Genomic DNA, 18456 nt, shown 5'->3' on the forward strand with positions numbered 1-18456 from the left:
ATGTAACACTTTACCTTGGTTTTGTTTTCTTACTTAAAAGACAACGGTTAATTAAATGTATATAGGGGGGGTTGTTGAAATGTCCCCCCAATTGGTGTCCATAGTCAGCCTACTTTTCCACTATTTATGAATAATTCCTTCTGTACACTGACTTCTGCATAATCTCAGGGAACATCATTACAATGTATCTTGCACTGTCATTACTTCGTGTTCATTATAGTGAACTATTGAGGTATTGAGAGAAATACTTCTATATTCCCATGTGCAAATATTTGCCAAAATGCTCAAATTCGCAAACATGGATAAATATAACACCGGTAGCAACATTGTCTATAATTTAAATATTTGTGGAAATGTTGTATCTGTCAAATGTTCTAGAACAGATATTAAATTACCAATTCTTTAATTGATTGGATTCTAATTTATTGATTGGTGGAGTTTTCCAACATGGTACAATTCTATTACCAATAGTCTAGAATACAACTTTGTTATAGGGTGGACATGTGTGGCGTCTTGGAGACACAGTATATGGATAAAAATTGCTCAATTTCATTGACCATCTATAAACCAAATGATGTCCCCTGTTGTGGTAGTACGGCTTTAAGAGGCTTGTGTCTGTCCACGCGACGCAGTTTACACACAAGCAGCAAGGTCCCACATCCTGGTACTTTTCAACGTTGTCAAGGAAGGCATCGATAGAGAGAAAAGGCTCGAGGGAAGTAGCTGCAGTGTCCTGACAGTATATCTGTCCAAACGTTCACAAACTGTCCCGGAAAGTTAGGTGTAACTACCAGGTAATGCATATGCATGTTTTTTCACACCTTTTCAACCATCCTACTCTTTCACCGCTAGCTTGGATATATGCTTTTCGATTCATTTAGACAAGAAACACACGCAGACAGACGCCAGTCCGTGTGGACAGGGGAGGAAGAGATTGTCCATTGTACGCTGGTAGAGACATTAATATCACCAAATGTGTTACATTTTCCGGGGGGTTTTCGTTTGAATTTGTGGCTATGCTTTAGTACTCGTCGGCACACTGCGTTTGGTATTCGTATGAGAATAAATAAAGAATGAAAAATGGCACACGACAGACATAATTTGTGATAGACGGAGGACTTGGTTTAAAGAGACAGTGCCATTTGTTCTCTTCCTGGTTGATGTGCATGCTCTTTGATTCTGGCTGTCAGAGAGCGAACACAGCCTGCATTTGGATGCGTTGCAGGATTCATATGCCAAAAATATTACATTTGTATAGTCTAAATTAGGAACCACAAAATATTTGATTAATTAGGCCTATATTAATTAGTTAAATAGGGTGCGCACAAGTTATTTCTTGCTTCCCTTTATTTTATTAAAGTCAATATCTAAGCCAGCCAGAAATTGTGTTAATAAATACCAATACTTGACAATGATATCAATATATAATTTACTATATTGAATATTTAGCTTTAATTTTGGGATGGATAAATGGGGTGCAACCATGTGGTTTGAAGACGTATGTTTATTAATTTGGTTCCTAAACTGGCAACAGTTTAAAACAACTTCAAGATGTGATATGTCAGCAAACAATCACATTTCCCAAGACCTATTAGATTAGTATATTTGTCTCGCTAAGCGTGTTGTTTATTCTCATTTTCAGGACCATTTGTTGTCTGTTAATGTCAAGATGTGGCGGGTGACCACCAGAGATGGGAGACGGACATAACAAGACCTATAGAATGTTATTCAATAGCATATGGCAATGTAGGCTAAAGGCTGACAGCATCCATATCAGGTGAACATTGGACGAAGGAGAGTGGGATGAGTGAAGATTCTGCAGCCAGCACAGTTTGGTGAAGAGCACGAGAGGTGACCAATCAGAAACTAGCATGCCAACCACCAAGGGAACTGGAGGGGCTGGCAGCCCACGGGGTCAGCGCTACCGTCCAGCCTCAGAGTTCGACGATGCCACACTTGCCCAAAAGAGAGAGTACTGGAAGACTAAGAAACGAGAGCAGAGGGCCAAGCTGTCAGAGGTCAAGAGGGAAAAAGATACAAACAGAGTATGTAACTCCTTGGGCAGAAATGCAGTCCATAAGACCCTAACCTCTATGGTGTTGAATCCCAGTGCCTCTTGTTCAATGGCAGGGTCTGCCCCCACTTTGTTGAATAGCGATGGTTCCTACCAAACCAATGTCGATGGTGCACCTGTAGTTTTATTAAAGGGAAAGGGTTCTGCTATCTCCTATCATCTGAACCATAGTGTTGGGGAAGAGGACCAAAACTCTTCCTCAGCAAACCAAAAGGAGAAGTGGTTCCAGAGGATAAAACTTGACAAAGTCTTGCCTCAGTTCCCAACGTCCAGTACAGGTCCAGGAGAAGGTGCGATGGTCTGCAAGATGTCGGTGAAAAGTTCCCCAACAGGGGGCACTGTGATCGAAACGGTTACCTCAGCCAAACCCAACGGAGTGCTGCTCAACAGTGGCTCCTCCTTGCCTCTGGGAAGAGTGGCAGTGAGACCCTCAGGTTCTGCACCTCGCCAACCACAGAGCGGAATGACTATTCTGAATGGCAGCTCTCCTGTAGTGTCAACACAGAAGCATCTGGCCACCCAGAGTGTATCAAGGCCTGATGCGTTAACTGAGACCCAAGTTACCGTGCGTGTTCAGCCTGGACCGCTAACTGCTAACATTACCTCAGGGTTGCCCATCGTGACCAATCAGCCTGCCCCTGTCCTCATTCACAAACCAGAGGGTAGGCCTATAGGGATGAAAGTAACACAACTAGGTGGGACAAAGCGTGACCCGGTCACAGGCCAAGAAGTTAGTTGTATCAACGACACATCAGCTACAATGGAGACTGCGGAGGACAAAGCCGCCAAGCGCAGAGAGAATTGGCGCATCAAGAAGCGAGAACAGAGAGCGAAGCAGGCGGTTAGGTTAATGAAGGCTAGAGAGAGAATCACGAACATGGAGATAACGTTGCAAAAAGCTGGACCCAACGTGGTCATTGAACGTCCTCCGTCTACTTTGAGTGGACAGGGCCATAGGCAGTGTATTAATAGAGTCAGGGTCCCGTTCATCTCAGCCGGACGCCTGCTGAAGAACGCCAGAGCAGTGGCTAGCGTTGTAGTCAAAAGGGAGTCTGAGGATTCAGTCCTGGCTAAGCTAACTGCAGTCAACGCTAATCAACAGACTGTTCAGGTAAAAGTAGAGAATCCGCAGGACGCTGAACCAACGATGCAGACTGGCATGGCATCGAATGTCATTGGTTTTAAACCTGCAGGGGAACCAAGCAGAAGGCTCCCTGGTCCAGGGCAGTTTGCCAACACTAGCCAAGGTATGGTCCGTTGTAGGACTCCGAGACAGAGGTTCATTGAAATCCAAAGGAATTTCCTGGGTCAGAGAAACATGAGAAAGTCCCCCTGTCATGCTACAGCCTTCAAAACCTGCAACGCACTCCGAGAGGACCCAACGGAGACACCCGAGCAGAGGGTGTCCCGGAAGCGGGAATACTGGCGTGTCAAGAAGCGGGAACAGCGAGCTAAGCTGTCAGTGGAAGTCCGAGCTAAGATGAAGGAGAAGGATGCTCTGATGCGAAGAGTCAACCGGTACCAGAGCATATTGGAGGATATGAGGAAGGCGAGAGCGGCGGGCTGCAACACACTGCCACAACCAACAGGAAATGGGCCTACCCACACCAGCGCCTCAGAGACCATCGGAGGGTTCATCAAGGAGGACGGTACATTGACCAATACCATTCCCCAAATTTATCTCATTACAGAAGCAAAAGAGACAGGGGATGAAATTGGTGGCATCGGTGGGATGCCTGTTAATAATTCATTTACGAACACTAACATACAGCGCCAACACCAACTGCTTCCCAAACACACTGGTGATACATATAGTAATATGGTACATCAAATACGGGTCAACCCACCACCTCTAATCCGTCCTGCTCAAGTTAATGTCTCCTGTCCTCCCATCGGCCTATCAATCAGAAAGCCTCCCAGGTTAGTTTCAGGCAGCCCCCCGAAAAACCTCCCTAATCCACACACAGTCGTCCAGCCCCAGAGTCGTATCACCCTCACACACCCTCAAAACATTCAAAACACCTTTCCTGGTTTGCCTACAGCGATACCGAAGCCGGCTAGCTGGGTCATGCAGATGGCTGTCAAAGCTTCTACAGCATCAGCAGCGCTCAACTTGGACCCAAAGCTAACAGAGGAGGAAAAGATGGCTAAGAAGAGAGAGTACTGGAGGGTAAAGAAACGAGAGCAAAGGGCGGCACGCGCCACCCGACTAAGGCAAGGAGTTCAAGCTAGGGGAAAGACTGCCTCACAGAAGAGGCGGAACCAAAGGTTAGCACGATTAGCTGTCGCCATTCCCAATGTCAACAACACACTGACTATCAAGCCTCTCTCAAACACCAGTGTGTCCACGTCTCCACAGGGAGACCAAATCAAACAAGAGAGAGGATCAACCTCAACAGACGCTCCATGTCCTCTACTGGAACAACCCCTCTGTGTTGATATCAAACCGTCCCGGTGTTCACCGCCACCACAGAACGAGCCACCAGACCCAGCCTCGAGTGCTGACAGCCAGGCCACCACTCTCTTGGTGGTGGCTTCTATGAAGAAGCTGCTGGAGGAATCCCTCAGCACTGTGGCTGACTGGAAAACGGAACAGCCAGACTGTATTACAGAACAGCTGCCTTGTAAAAGTGATCCTCAGACATGTTCTTACAAGGATGCTTCCGTCCAGATGGAGGTCAAGCCAAATCTACCTCTGCTCACCCTGGAAGATGAGGAGAAGGTCTCCCTATCTGGTGACCTATCGTTGGAGGTCAAAGGATGGAAGGTGGATGCTGACGCCCTGCCATCCTGCCAGGTAACCATTTGCCCATTGAGCCCTCATCCTAAGGACTCTCCCATGTCAAGTCCTTGCACTGAAAGTCTGTCTTTCCCAGCTCCCCCTCCCTCTGAAACCCCCTCTCACACACCCACACACTCTTGGTCCCACACGGCAGCTTCCAGAGGACCACCCCTCCCTCGCAGAGCCCAGAGGCTGCGTGCCAAAAAAGCAGGACACCACCACTGCTGCTCCCCAGAACCCCCAAAGCTACACCATCAGCCTCAACTACAACAACAACCACCTCATCAACAACATGAAAATCAACATCGACATCAACCACCTCATCAACAACCTCAAAATCAACAACAACTTCAGCAACATCAGCACGCCCCAGAGGTGACAGGCCAGAATGTGACTCTGGAGAAGAAGAGGGAGTACTGGAGGATGATAAAGAGGCAGCAGAGAGCTAGGACTGCCAGGCAGGGAGGAGGGGGGCTGAGACGGGGGGACTACGGCAGACGACTGGCCCTCAAAGCAGCACAGGTGGGTGGATGTCATTTGTAATCTTGATATTACATTTCATCACTGCAGATTTTGTCATTCACAATGGTAGCCCTATACCTATCATTTCAATTAAATTTGAGGCATAAGTATGTTTTGGGGTTATGTCAGTTGGAGTGTGGAACTGATATGTAGTTTGCAAAGCATTGTAGGTGCTTACAGAATAAACTGTAGAGTTGTCTTCTGGTCAGGCTCACTGTCAAGTCCAACTGAAATACCATGAACCTATACTGAACAGAAATATAAATGCAACAATTTCATAGATTTTACTGAGTTAAATTCTTCAAGCTGTAATCTATGGATTTCACATCACTGGGTATACAGATACGCATCTGTTGGTCACAGACAACCTTTAAATAAAAAGTAGGGGTGTGGATCGGAAATCCAGTCAGTATCTGGTGTGACCACCATTCGCCTCAAGCAGCGCGACATCGCCTTTGCATAGAATTGATCAGGCTACTGAATGTTGTACCACTCTTCAATGGCTGTGCAAAATTGCTGGATATTGGCGGGAACTGGAACACGCTGTTATACACATCGATCCAGAGCATCCCACACATGCTCAATGGGTGACATGTCTGGTGAGTATGCAGGCCATGGAAGAACCGGGACATTTTTAGCTTCCAGGATTTTTGTACAGATCCTTGTGACATGGCGCCGTGCATTATCATGCTGAAACATGAGGTGATGGCGGTGGATGAATGGCACGACAATGGGCCTCCAAGATCTTGTCACGGTATCTCTGGGCATTCAAATTGCCAACAATAAAATGTAATTGTATTTGTTGTTTGTAGCTTATGCCTGCCCATACGAAAACCTCACGCCACCATGGGGCACTCTGTTCACAACGTTGGCATCAGCACACCGCTCATCCACACCCCGCCATTCGGTTTAGTGTGGCCTTTTACTGTCCCCAGCATAAGGTGCACCTGCCACACCTGTCAGGTGGATGGATTATCTTGGCGAAGGATAAATGTTAACTAACAGGGATGTAAACAAATTTGTGCGCAAAATTTTGAGAAAAGCTTTTGTGCGTATTAAACATTTCTGGGATGTTTTCTTTCAGCTCATGAAACATGGGACCAACACTTTTACATGTTGCGTTTATATTTTTGTTCAGTCTATTTGAGGAAGAGGGGGATATATATTCTGAGAACTTGACAAACATAAACAAGTACATTTTTGTAAAGATCAACAAATAGATCAAATAACCTTGGTTATTAATGTTTCTGTATATTGTGACATAAAACTAATGTAAACGTATTCATCGATTTGTGTTTCAGGTTTCGAATCTCCTCATTGTGAAGACACACACACAGAGGCCAGTGCAGAGAAGCGGAAGCTTCGGTCTACACACAGCACCATTGCTCGAACTGCAGTCCCCCCCACTTCCCCAGCCTATATCTCCCCCTGCTTCTGGACCCAAGGCTAGCCTCGGCATGGTCACCAACATCCCTACACTTCTGGTTGTAGACCCCACCACCTCCAACATGGGACAGCCATATGATACAACCCAGCTCAACCCTCCTGTCAACTGTACCAGCATCTCCAATTCACCCATTGGTCACACAGGGTCCCCACAGACATCTCATAGCTTCAGTACCGTGTCTCTCCCTATAGGAGGTGGTGTCACTGTCCCCCCATTGAGTGAGGGGAAGAAAGACGGGCTGTTATTGGTGGAGAACCAACAGGAAGCGGCCCCAGGATCCAGCGCTGACTCGCCCCACGTTCTAAAATGGAGACTGCGAGTGCAGGAAACCTCAGACACCGATACCTCACCCATCGCTACTCTCACACCTCCTCCCAACCCTTTGACTAGCATAAAACTCTTACCCATTCAGCATCCCAGTCAAACATCCTCTTTCACCCCAACACAGACTCCTTTCAAATATCAAGGTGCTCAGATTTCTCAAAGTGGGAATGTACAAAATGTACGATCGCCTACATTACAGGGGCTCACCAAAAGCCCTATCTACATAAGCCCAATGGGTCCGCCCAAGCCAGTGCCGGGGGAGTCGGAAGAGGAGACTCTGAGGAAGAAGAGGGAGTACTGGAGGGTGAGGAAGAAGGAGCAGAGAGCCAGGAAAGCAATGAGAGATGGGGATATGACAGAGAAGAGGCCCTCGGTCAACTGGCAGCCCATCCTTCCTAACACTCATCATCCTCAACAGCTGCTTGAGGAGATGGAGACACAGGTAACATTTTCAATAGTCAACATTTCAAAGAAAAGGCCATATAATATTGTAATAAGTCAGAATTGTATGTTTAACCATTGACTGAACCGTAACTTTGCTTAAATCATGCATTGATACCAAGGGTTGAGGATTCAGCCTTGGGTAACTTTCATTCCTCTTGGTCAGTTCATTTTCTTTTAGGGCTGACTAACTCCTTTCGTTTTTTTCTCAACCAAAGGAACAGGATCCTAACCGGTGGTTCAACACCTCCGAGGACTCTGAACTACTTCTGAGGTGAGACAAGTTTTCAGACTTCTCTCTGACGTTTCTGTTACCTCAGTGTGTGTGTGTTGGTAGTAATCCTAACTGATGTCCTTTTTTCCATAGTACTTCCACAGAGACAGACATGTGCTACTTTCCTGACTTTGGCCAAACTGAACCTTTAGAAGGTAATACATTTGATACTTCTAGATCTTTTCAGCCTAAATCTAGCTATAGGCCTTTCTTAGAGTAACCTTGTTGCCTTAGTAGAAAATGTGGCTAACTAGCCCAAATATTTATTCAAATATGTTGGATCCCTGGCTAGTAGAAAGTCATCATGGACTACTAGAAATTGCAGTCTACTGGCCCGACTGACCAGTTACCAAAATCCTAAAGTTCCATGTCTCACAATACCACTATCTTTCCTCTAGACGAATCAGAGCTCCTTTTCCTACACGACGATCTTGGCGACAACTACGACGGCGCCATCTCGGATGCTGTATGGAGGAATCGCTACCTCATGGACTACGACCCGCTGAACCAGCTGCTGGTGTGCATGGTGTGCGGGGAGCTCCAGTACTCCCACAGCCTGGAGGGGGTGAGGGCCCACATCGACGAGGCCCACCCAGATACCCTGAGCCTGGAGTCCCCGGAGCACCTTCGCATCCTAGAGGCCTGGGACGAGCAGGTGTCCAGGAGAGAACGCTTCTTCACCAGCCAGCTGCAGCAACACAGTGGGACGATGGGAGGTAATTAGGCTATATTATATTAGAGGGCCCAGAGTTCTTCCTGTTCCTGGCGATGGGGAAATTTGGTATTGAGTATTTCTGTTATATCCAAGCACATTTTGTTTCAGGGGACAGTGCCAACCACCCAGCAGAAGTAACGGTTGATACAGAGGACTCATCATACCCGACGAACAGCAAAAGCTCTAGAACGATTAAAAGACTCTGAGGGCTAAGGTGAGCATTTGAGCCTTCATAACTGTACATTGCACAGACAACGTCCATGTCTGTATATCATAATGTTGACCGTAGCTCTCTGTATACCAAGGGGTGTATTCTTATCTGTCTGTAGGAATACATTTTTCCGACACATTGTTTGACAAACTCGTACGTCCTACCTACTTGTCCTAATTTACAGAAGCACAAATAGCTCAATTCCAGACAGCATAAAACAATAGAGGAAGTGAAAACATTTAGTTTTCTTTTGTGTATTATCTTTTCCGGAGCAGTTCCTCTACAAAGGATGAACTAAACTTGGAACTGTATAACTGTATAGGGGACATGGAACGACAAGAGGCAAGCTTTACCTCATTAACTTTGGGATAGACCCACACATATACACACACACTAATGTATCTTCTTGCTGGGGTTTTTTTACCCCTTTTTATCCCCAATTTCGTGGTATCCAATTGGTAGTTACAATCTTGTCCCATCGCTGCAACTCCTGTACGGACTCGGGAGAGGTGACGGTCGAGAGACATGCGTCCTCCGAAACACAACCCAAACAAGCCACACTGCTTCTTTGACACAATGCCCACTTAACCCGGAAGCCAGTTGCACCAATGTGTCGGAGGAAACACCGTACACCTGGTGATCGTGTCAGCGTGCACTGCGCCCGGTCCGCCACAGGAGTCGCTAGTGCGTGATGGGACAAGGACATCCCTGCCGGCCAAATCCTCCCCTAACCCGGACGACACTGGGCTAATTGTGCGCTGCCCCATGGGTCTCCCGGTTGCGGCCGGCTGCGACAGAGCCTGGACTCTAACCCAGAATCTCTAGTGGCACAGCTAGCACTGCGATGCAGTGCTTTAGACCACTGCGCCACTCGGGAGGCGTTCTTGATGTTTTAGCGCCATTTTGTAGCGATCATCATTCACTACTACTACTACACGCGCTGCCCCATGGGTCTCCTGTGCTCTAAACCAAAATAATACACTGCTCAAAGAAATAAAGGGAACACTTAAACAACACAATGTAACTCCAAGTCAATCACACTTCTGTGAAATCAAACTGTCCACTTAGGAAGCAACACTGATTGACAATAAATTTCACATGCTGTTGTGCAAATGGAATAGACAACAGGTGGAAATTATAGGCAATTAGCAAGACACCCCCAATAAAGGACTGGTTCTGCAGGAGGTGACCACAGACCACTTCTCAGTTCCTATGCTTCCTGGCTGATGTTTTGGTCACTTTTGAATGCTGGTGGTGCTTTCACTCTAGTGGTAGCATGAGACGGAGTCTACAACCCACACAAGTGGCTCAGGTAGTGCAGCTCATCCAGGATGGCACATCAATGCGAGCTGTGGCAAGAAGGTTTGCTGTGTCTGCCAGCGTAGTGTCCAGAGCATGGAGGCGCTATCAGGAGACGTGGAGGAGACCGTAGGAGGGCAACAACCCAGCAGCAGGACCGCTACCTCCGCCTTTGTGCAAGGAGGAGCAGGAGGAGCACTGTCAGAGCCCTGCAAAATGACCTCCAGCAGGCCACAAATGTGCATGTGTCTGCTCAAACGGTCAGAAACAGACTCCATGAGGGTGGTATGAGGGCCCGACGTCCACAGGTGGGTTGTGCTTACAGCCCAACACCGTGCAGGACGTTTGGCATTTGCCAGAGAACACCAAGATCGGCTAATTCGCCACTGGCGCCCTGTGCTCTTCACAGATGAAAGCAGGTTCACACTGAGCACATGTGACAGACGCCGTGGAGAACGTTCTGCTGCCTGCAACACCCTCCAGCATGACCGGTTTGGCGGTGGGTCAGTCATGGTGTGGGGTGGCATTTCTTTGGGGGGCCGCACAGCCCTCCATGGGCTTGCCAGAGGTAGCCTGACTGCCATTAGGTACCGAGATGAGATCCTCAGACCCCTTGTGAGACCATATGCTGGTGCGGTTGGCCCTGGGTTCCTCCTAATGCAAGACAATGCTAGACCTCATGTGGCTGGAGTGTGTCAGCAGTTCCTGCAAGAGGAAGGCATTGATGCTATGGACTGGCCCGCCCGTTCCCCAGACCTGAATCCAATTGAGCACATCTGGGACAACATGTCTCGCTCCATCCACCAACGCCACGTTGCACCACAGACTGTCCAGGAGTTAGCGGATGCTTTAGTCCATGTCTGGGAGGAGATCCCTCAGGAGACCATCCGCCACCTCATCAGGAGCATGCCCAGGGGTTGTAGGGAGGTCATACAGGCACGTGGAGGCCACACACACTACTGAGCCTCATTTTGACTTGTTTTAAGGACATTACATCAAAGTTGGATCAGCCTGTAGTGTGGTTTTCCACTTTAATTTTGAGTGTGACTCCAAATCCAGACCCCCATGGGTTGATAAATTTGATTTCCATTGATAATTTTTGTGTGATTTTGTTGTCAGCACATTCAACTATGTAAAGAAACAAGTATTTAATAAGAATAGTTCATTCATTCAGATCTAGGATGTGTTATTTTAGTGTTCCCTTTATTTTTTTGAGCAGTGTATGTCAATGAGGGATGTCACTGGGCTCTATAATGTCGTTGTGCTTTATAACATACTAAAGCACAGTCAGGGCTCTCCCTCAGTCCACAGCACTGGGTTAACTTAACCTCCCTATTACGTGTCCATGACAAACAGGTCAGTGATGTTCTTCAATCTGAATGAATGTCTCCTTACTCTTCAACGTATCAGGATCTATATGATCCAGGTTTTTAAGGGTAAATAGCAGACCTGTGAATTTGACTTAGAGACCATGCGTCCATTGAAATGGTCTACAGGTGATCAATTGTTCAATGATTGATATTTGTCTGTACATACAGTACATTTTATAATTTTACTCAATGATAAGTTTATTTAATATTTCTCACAAATACTATCAGTTTTGTATAAAGTTTTGTACTGTATTAACAATTTGTTATTCAGGTCCAAGACCATCAGTTTTATTTCTTCCCTTTTCACAAGGGACATCCTTGCATGAGGGTATTCTAAATATGTCCTAAAATGTACTGGTATAATTATTTTTCTTGCAGCATACTGTATCTACAAGACTGACTCTTCAAAATACTTATTTGACACACAAAACAACATTGTTTTCATAAATCGTTGTTCTGGAATATAAAAATGTTCTTCCTTTTAATAAATGTAAACATTGTTTTTGTAATGCTGATTTGACAAATGTATTTCTACACTGTAAATACAACACAAAATCGTTATGTTTAAAGGGGTGGTGAAATGTCAAAACCCTTTTAATGTATTATTTGATTGCCTATCACTTAATTGTTGCTCACGTTTTGTTTCTGATCTGATTCATATTTCCTTGTCTATTTATACTGTATACATTATTCTTAATGCCTTTATTTAGTCTGAACAATCAGTCAGTGGCACAGATATAGATTATGATTACATTTTTATTTAATTGTATCCCTGATTTTAACAATCAATTATCAGCATATGTATTTTTTAATACTTTTTAAACAAACAAAAAAATATTGATCCATTGGCCTGCTGCTTGGATGTTTATATACTTCCTATATGTAACAGAAAATGTGTGGAATGGACTTCCATTTGTATTGTTTTTGGTTCACCAATATGCTGACAATAATGTCCTATAGAGCACAAAGCTTTGGAAGTCAGTCTTCTGTTGTCTTAACAGACTGAAAATGCATTGAAAACAGATTGTACTGTGATTGAACTTTTTCTTGTACAGCTGTAGCAAACTGTAAATGTACAGGGGACACTGACCAAGCTGTATGATTATACCTGTTGAGAATGTACCTCTTTGAATTGGTTCCTACCTTTTGTCTGTTTTAAAAGGGAATGTTCAAATGCCTTTTCGGTACTAATAAACCCTTTTTTCTATCTTTTAAAAGTGGTTCTGATTTATTGCTAGCTGGCACTATCAAGGAGGGTGTATATGAGGACATAACTGTATCCCCATTGTCAACAATACTTAAAGATAAGTCAATGTGCATCACAATTCACTTCAACTGTCCAAATTTTTTGAAAAGGTGATACATATTTAAGGCAACTGACTGAGTTAATGTCAATGCACACTAGTTTCAACACTGATTTAGGTTGTCACCCTTCACTCAGGTACAAAGTAACAAATATAATGAAAATACTATGAAAACAGTATGGTACGCATAAGAGATTATGTACATCAGTTGTATATTTTTCCTGATTTGAGGCTTTCTTGAATCTTGACACGGTGCTAATTAAAAGTAAGCGCAAGAGCCTTGTCAAAGACATTTAAGACAACATTAAATGAGTTTAGAGGGCGATGGGTTAAAAAGGTACCTAAGCTTGGTTTCTTGAAACCTACAAGTTGACAATAGGTGGGTACAGTATACTTCGGTATTAAATCCACTTATTTAATGAAATCCTATTACCAGATTTTTATGAGGGCAAGGAGTGACCTGACAAGGAAGAGTTAGTTATGATAAAATCTCTCAGCTAATACTCTCTCTGGTAGAGAAATGGGCTCTGTCACAATCCTGTAGCTGTTTACTGCTTCCTTCTCAAACGCTACGGCGATGTTCCTCCTCCACAACAATGTAGGGGTCCGTCTCTTCCTCTCCTGATATATAGGATCCTGACTAGTCTCCCTGCTGCTGAAAAACATCCCCACAGCATGACGCTGTCTCCACCATGCTTCACCTTAGGGATGGTGCCAGGTTTTCCTCCAGACGTGACACTTGGCATTCAGGCCAAAGAGTTCAATCTTGGTTTCATCAGACCAGAGAATCTTGTTTCTCATGGTCGAGGTGCCTTTTGGCACCTGGAATGCATTTCAATTAATAGGTGTGCCTTGTTGAAAGTTCATTTGTGAAATGTATTTTCCTTAATGCATTTGAGCCAATCAGTTGTGCTGTGACAAGGTAGGGGTGGTATACAGGAGATAGCCTTTTTTGTAGAAGACCAAGTCCATATTATGGCAAGAACAGCTCAAATAAGCGAAGAGAAATGACAGTCCATCTTTACTTTAAGACATGAAGGTCAGTCAATCCGGAAAATTTCAAGAACTTTAAAAGTTTCTTCACCTGCAGTTGCAAAAACCATCAGCCACTATGATGAAACTGTCTCTCATGAGGACCGCCACAGGAAAGGAAGACCCAGAGTTACCTCTGCTGTTGAGGATAAGTTCATTAGAGTTACCAGCCTCAGAAATTGCAGCCCAAAAAACTTCACAGAGTTCAAGCAACAGACACATCTCAACATCAACTGTTCAGAGGAGACCGTGTGAATCAGGTCTTCATGGTAGAATTGCTGAAAAGAAACCACTACTAAAGGACACCAATAATAAGAAGAGACTTGCTTGAGCCAAGAAACACGAGCAATGAACATTAGACTGGTGGAAATCTGTCCTTTGGTCTGATGAGTCTAAATGTTTGATTTTGTCTCCAACCGCCATGTCTTTGTGAGACGCAGAGTAGGCGAATGGATGATCTCTGCATATGTGGTTCCCACCGTGAAGCATGGAGGAGGAGGTTTGATGGTGTGGGGGCGCTTTGCTGGTGACACCGTCGGGGATTTATTTAGAATTCAAGGCACACTTAACCAGCATGGCTACCACAGCATTCTACAGCGATACGCCATCCCATCTGGTTTTCGCTTAGTAGGACTATCATCTTTTCAACAGGACAATGACCCAACAGACCTCCAGGCTGTGTAAGGGCTATTTGACCAAGAAGGAAAGTGATGGAGTGCTGCATAAGATGACCACAATCATCCTGCCTCAAACCAGTTGAGAAGGTTTGGGATAATTTGGACCACAGAGTGAAGGAAAAGCAGCCAACAAGTGCTCAGCATATGTAGGAACTCCTTCAAGACTGTTGGAAAAGCATTCCAGGTGAAGCTGGTTGAGAGAATGCCAAGAGTGTGCAAAGCTGTCATCAAGGCAAAGTGAGGTTATTTTGAAAAATCTAAAATATATTTTTGCACAACACTTCTACCGGACTTTGAAGAATCTCAAATATAAAATATATTTGGATTTGTTTAACACTGTTTTGGTTACTACATGATTCCATATGTGTTATTTCATAGTTTTATGTCTTCACTTTTATTCTTCAATGTAGAAAAAAGTTAAAATAAAGAAAACCCTGGAATGAGTAGGTGTGTCCAAGCTTTTGACTGGTAACAACATTGAGAACCGTATGTTTGCAGTGCATCATCTGGAGTTGCACCTAGCCAATGATAACTGATCAATTAAATATAGGTTGTTAGTGAAGCGGTTGAGACTGAGGCGGACCAAGTCAACAAGGTCCCCAGGGAGCTGCAGTGGGACGGGAAAGGGGTTGGCGTGCTTGAACTTGGGGAACCATCAGAAGATGCGCTGGTACTTCCTCATAGGGTGAATCTTGTCCCTGAAGATCTGGACCTTAAGTCTCGACATTTGGCATGATACCTGATGATACAGAACATGAATGAATTACAAAAAAAGGGTCTGTCAATGAAATCTCTAGCTTCATATTTTAATGGTTTGAGAGCCACTGTTCTGAAAACTGCGGGCCAAATCTCTCTCTCTCTCTCTCTCTCTCTCTCTCTCTCTCTCTCTCTCTCTCTCTCTCTCCTCCTCTCTTCTCTCTCTCTCTCTCTCTCTCTCTCTCTCTCTCTCTCTCTTCTCTCTCTCTCTCCTCTCTCTCTTCTCTCTCTCTCTCTCTCTCTCTCCTCCTCTCTCTCTCTCTCTCTCTCTCTCTCTCTCTCTCTCTCTCCTCTCTCTCTCTCTCTCTCTCTCTCTCTCTCTCTCTCTCTCTCTCTCTCTCTCTCTCTCTCTCTCTCTCTCTCTCTCTCTCACACACACACACACCAGTGTTACCCCTATACTGTATTCATTTAGCAGGGACGGGCAACCGCTGCTAAATTGTTGCCGCCACGAAATATATATATATTTTTTAAACAATACAAATGCAGGGTTTGGTAAAATGTTGTCAGTATAAATATAAACGACTAAAACCAGATGTAAAGTATGTAGAAAAGTTAATCGACCTATATATTTTTTAAATAAGATAATCTTTGACAACTAACAACCACCACTAAAAACTAGAGTCAGAGAGAATCTAAAATTCCAAAAGTGTCATGGCATGGGGCCCCCATTGATTTTGTTACATTTCAGTCACTCAGATAGCATAAGCCATGGCAAAATGTGTAGTATTGCAGGAAATTAGCTTTAAAATAGCAAAACTGTGTCTGTGGCCAAGAGGAGGGTCATTCAAATATTTGGTCGGAGACCACGCAATTGGCCACGCCCACTAGCACGCCCCTACGCTAACTTTGCCACCGTTGCTGAAACAAATCGTAGGGGAAACAGTAAACACACAACACAAACACACCACTGTCTCCCCCCCAACCACCATAGTTCTCCATCTGTTCCAGCAGGTGCACCCCACACTCCTGCTGTCGGGGGTAGTGGTTGAACATGCACTGGATAAAGTTCCTGGGCACAAACACCTCCTTGGGGAAAACATCCACTGGCTTGTTGTAAACTGTAAGGTCCCGTTCCACACCGAACTCTGGCACCTTCTTCAAGGCTGCGTAAATGAACTCTACGTGACATCGATGCCATATGCCCCTCTTCCTGAAGACATCCACCACTCCGTTGAAGGTGGCTTTAGTCTTTGCCTTCCTGGCCACCCTCTCAAACAGGTCATCATGAGTTATCAGTGACTTGTCATTTATTCTACCCTCGTCCTCTTAGGTCTGTGGGTACAAGCTGGCTCTTTTAACATCCAGGGCTGCCATGGAAACGCCTCAGTGCCTGTTGAGGACGAGGAAATGTATTGACGAGGAGATACAAGCAGTCAACATAGTTCAACAAAATGCATAAAAGGGTAACTTGATACACCGTAGTGCAGGGCTCTCCAACCTTGTTCCTGGAGAGCTACTATCCTGTAGGTTTTCATTCCAACCCTAATCTAGTGCATTTGTTTCTAATAATGAATTGGTTTATAAGATGAATCAGGTTAGTTACAACTGGGGTTGGAGTGAAAACCTACAGGATAGCTCACCTGGAACATGGTTGGAGCCCTGCCATAGTGCTCCTAACCCTACGATTGAGGATAACGATCATCCATCGCTATCCACTCAAATTTAACTACCATGTCGATGTGATTACCTGGGGAAATTCCTATGGATTTAGGGTGTGACATACCTGGCCACAGGTGTTGTGTAGTGTAATTAGGGGAAATGCTGTGGCTGTCTGACACAGGGTAGCTGTGGCTGTCTGACACAGGGTAGCATGTTGGACAGCTGCTCTGACAGAGGGGGCCAGGAACAACACACGCTGGAACCGGAGTAGACAGCGGGCTCTGTTCATGGTTCATGTGGCTCCTACAAAAGAGAAGAGTGAAGCTGACAAGATAAGCAGATGGGACAAATAGTACAGGGACACTATGAATCTGCACTAATATTAATATATTGTGACAGCTTGCAAAACATACGTGCAGATTAATCTCTGTGGTTTTAATGGAAGCATGAAACAAACAGACATAAACACAGGAAAACATACTGTATCTTTTACCTAGCTATAAGTAGCCATGTTCAATTTATGACTATGTGACAATTCAACTTGTGAGTGACCTTAGAAGCTCGCAAGTTATACGTAGAGGTAAAAGTGTGGTGAGATTAATCTCCATTGTATCAAGTCTCCTTCAGACATGTCACTCCATGGGCATCTCCATGTAGAACCCTCGGATGCATTTCCTGGTTCAACCGGGTTTTTGTTCCCCCATCATAACAAAAACAAGGACGCCGAGCTTTAGTTCCGCCATGGTGTAGACGAAGATAAGTACAAAAACACGCCACCAGGTGGCAGGAAATATCTTTGAAATTAAAAATATCAGTTGAACAGAACTTTTGGATGACAGGAGGTATAACTCAAAAGGTTGTACTACAACGTTTCAGTAAGGAGCATTTTATTATTACATACACACATAGCCATCGCAAAACGCGGGGATAGTTATACCATACTTGTCTCCACGAGCATACTTTAGGAATTCTGGTGCGGAGTCTATGTGAATCTATTGGGTGAATTTGCACTTGTCCCCCCAATGTTCAGCTCATTTCCTGGATTTGTGTAAAGTATTTGAGTGCATTCTTTTTTGGGGGGGTGGGAGGTTCACACAATCCTCTCTGGCAACTGCGCACGTTGCCATGCGTGTCTCCTCTCTTTTCTAAAGAAACAACTTCAGCGCGAGCTCCCGGGTGTGATTTCTGACACCCTCCGGGGTCGAGCAGCAGCATGGAAAATACACCCCAAAACAAACTCCACTCCTAGAACACAGTAAATAACTTCTGGGCAATCAGTCATGGATGGTTCTACGAATAGCCTAGGTAAGTAAAGCATTTAAATCGTATTTGTAGTTAACCGTTTTAAACTTTGAGTTGCTACTTTCTGTATCTCAACCACACAGTTACTTATGTGGGCGTATCAGTCTGCAAATTACAAAGCAGCATGTGTAGTTTGTGCGAAACATGCAATTGAAAAACTGAAAACACAACTTTGCAATTGTATAAAGGAGTAATGGCACTTTGATGATAACCTAGGGCCAATGATGTTATGTGCTTTCAGTTTGTAAGGATTTTACTATGTTCTTGTTCACTGTTCTAAATCATGAAAATTAACTTTGTTGTATCCTCTAGGTAAGTGTGAAA

At 44.8% G+C, this 18456-nt stretch overlaps 2 protein-coding genes across 4 annotated transcripts; one reads left to right on the forward strand and one right to left on the reverse strand.

The window, feature by feature from the left end:
- The first annotated feature begins 530 nt into the window (after window positions 1-530).
- On the forward strand, window positions 531-12676 carry si:dkey-28a3.2 (uncharacterized). 3 transcript variants are annotated; one of them, XM_055938902.1, is made up of 8 exons: window positions 531-794; window positions 1643-5378; window positions 6680-7591; window positions 7809-7864; window positions 7958-8019; window positions 8263-8580; window positions 8688-8793; window positions 9253-12676. In XM_055938902.1, exons 2-7 carry the CDS (start codon window positions 1872-1874, stop codon window positions 8783-8785), a joined length of 4953 nt encoding a protein of 1650 aa, XP_055794877.1. In that variant the 5' UTR covers window positions 531-794; window positions 1643-1871; the 3' UTR covers window positions 8786-8793; window positions 9253-12676. The 3 variants fall into 3 exon arrangements, with proteins under 3 accessions (XP_055794877.1, XP_055794876.1, XP_055794875.1); XM_055938901.1 differs by having other exon boundaries at window positions 532-794; window positions 9066-12676; XM_055938900.1 differs by having other exon boundaries at window positions 532-794; window positions 8688-12676.
- Window positions 12677-14911: 2235 nt separating this feature from the next.
- ecsit (ECSIT signaling integrator) lies at window positions 14912-17500 on the reverse strand. The gene is given in 6 exon segments (XM_055937131.1): window positions 14912-15188; window positions 15190-15211; window positions 16158-16498; window positions 16500-16561; window positions 16955-17133; window positions 17324-17500. Coding segments are annotated over 5 exon segments (804 nt in total). The 5' UTR covers window positions 17120-17133; window positions 17324-17500; the 3' UTR covers window positions 14912-14974.
- Window positions 17501-18456: the final 956 nt, after the last annotated feature.

This window comes from Salvelinus fontinalis, chromosome 11 (assembly GCF_029448725.1).
Source record: "Salvelinus fontinalis isolate EN_2023a chromosome 11, ASM2944872v1, whole genome shotgun sequence".
NCBI classification, from domain to species: domain Eukaryota; kingdom Metazoa; phylum Chordata; class Actinopteri; order Salmoniformes; family Salmonidae; genus Salvelinus; species Salvelinus fontinalis.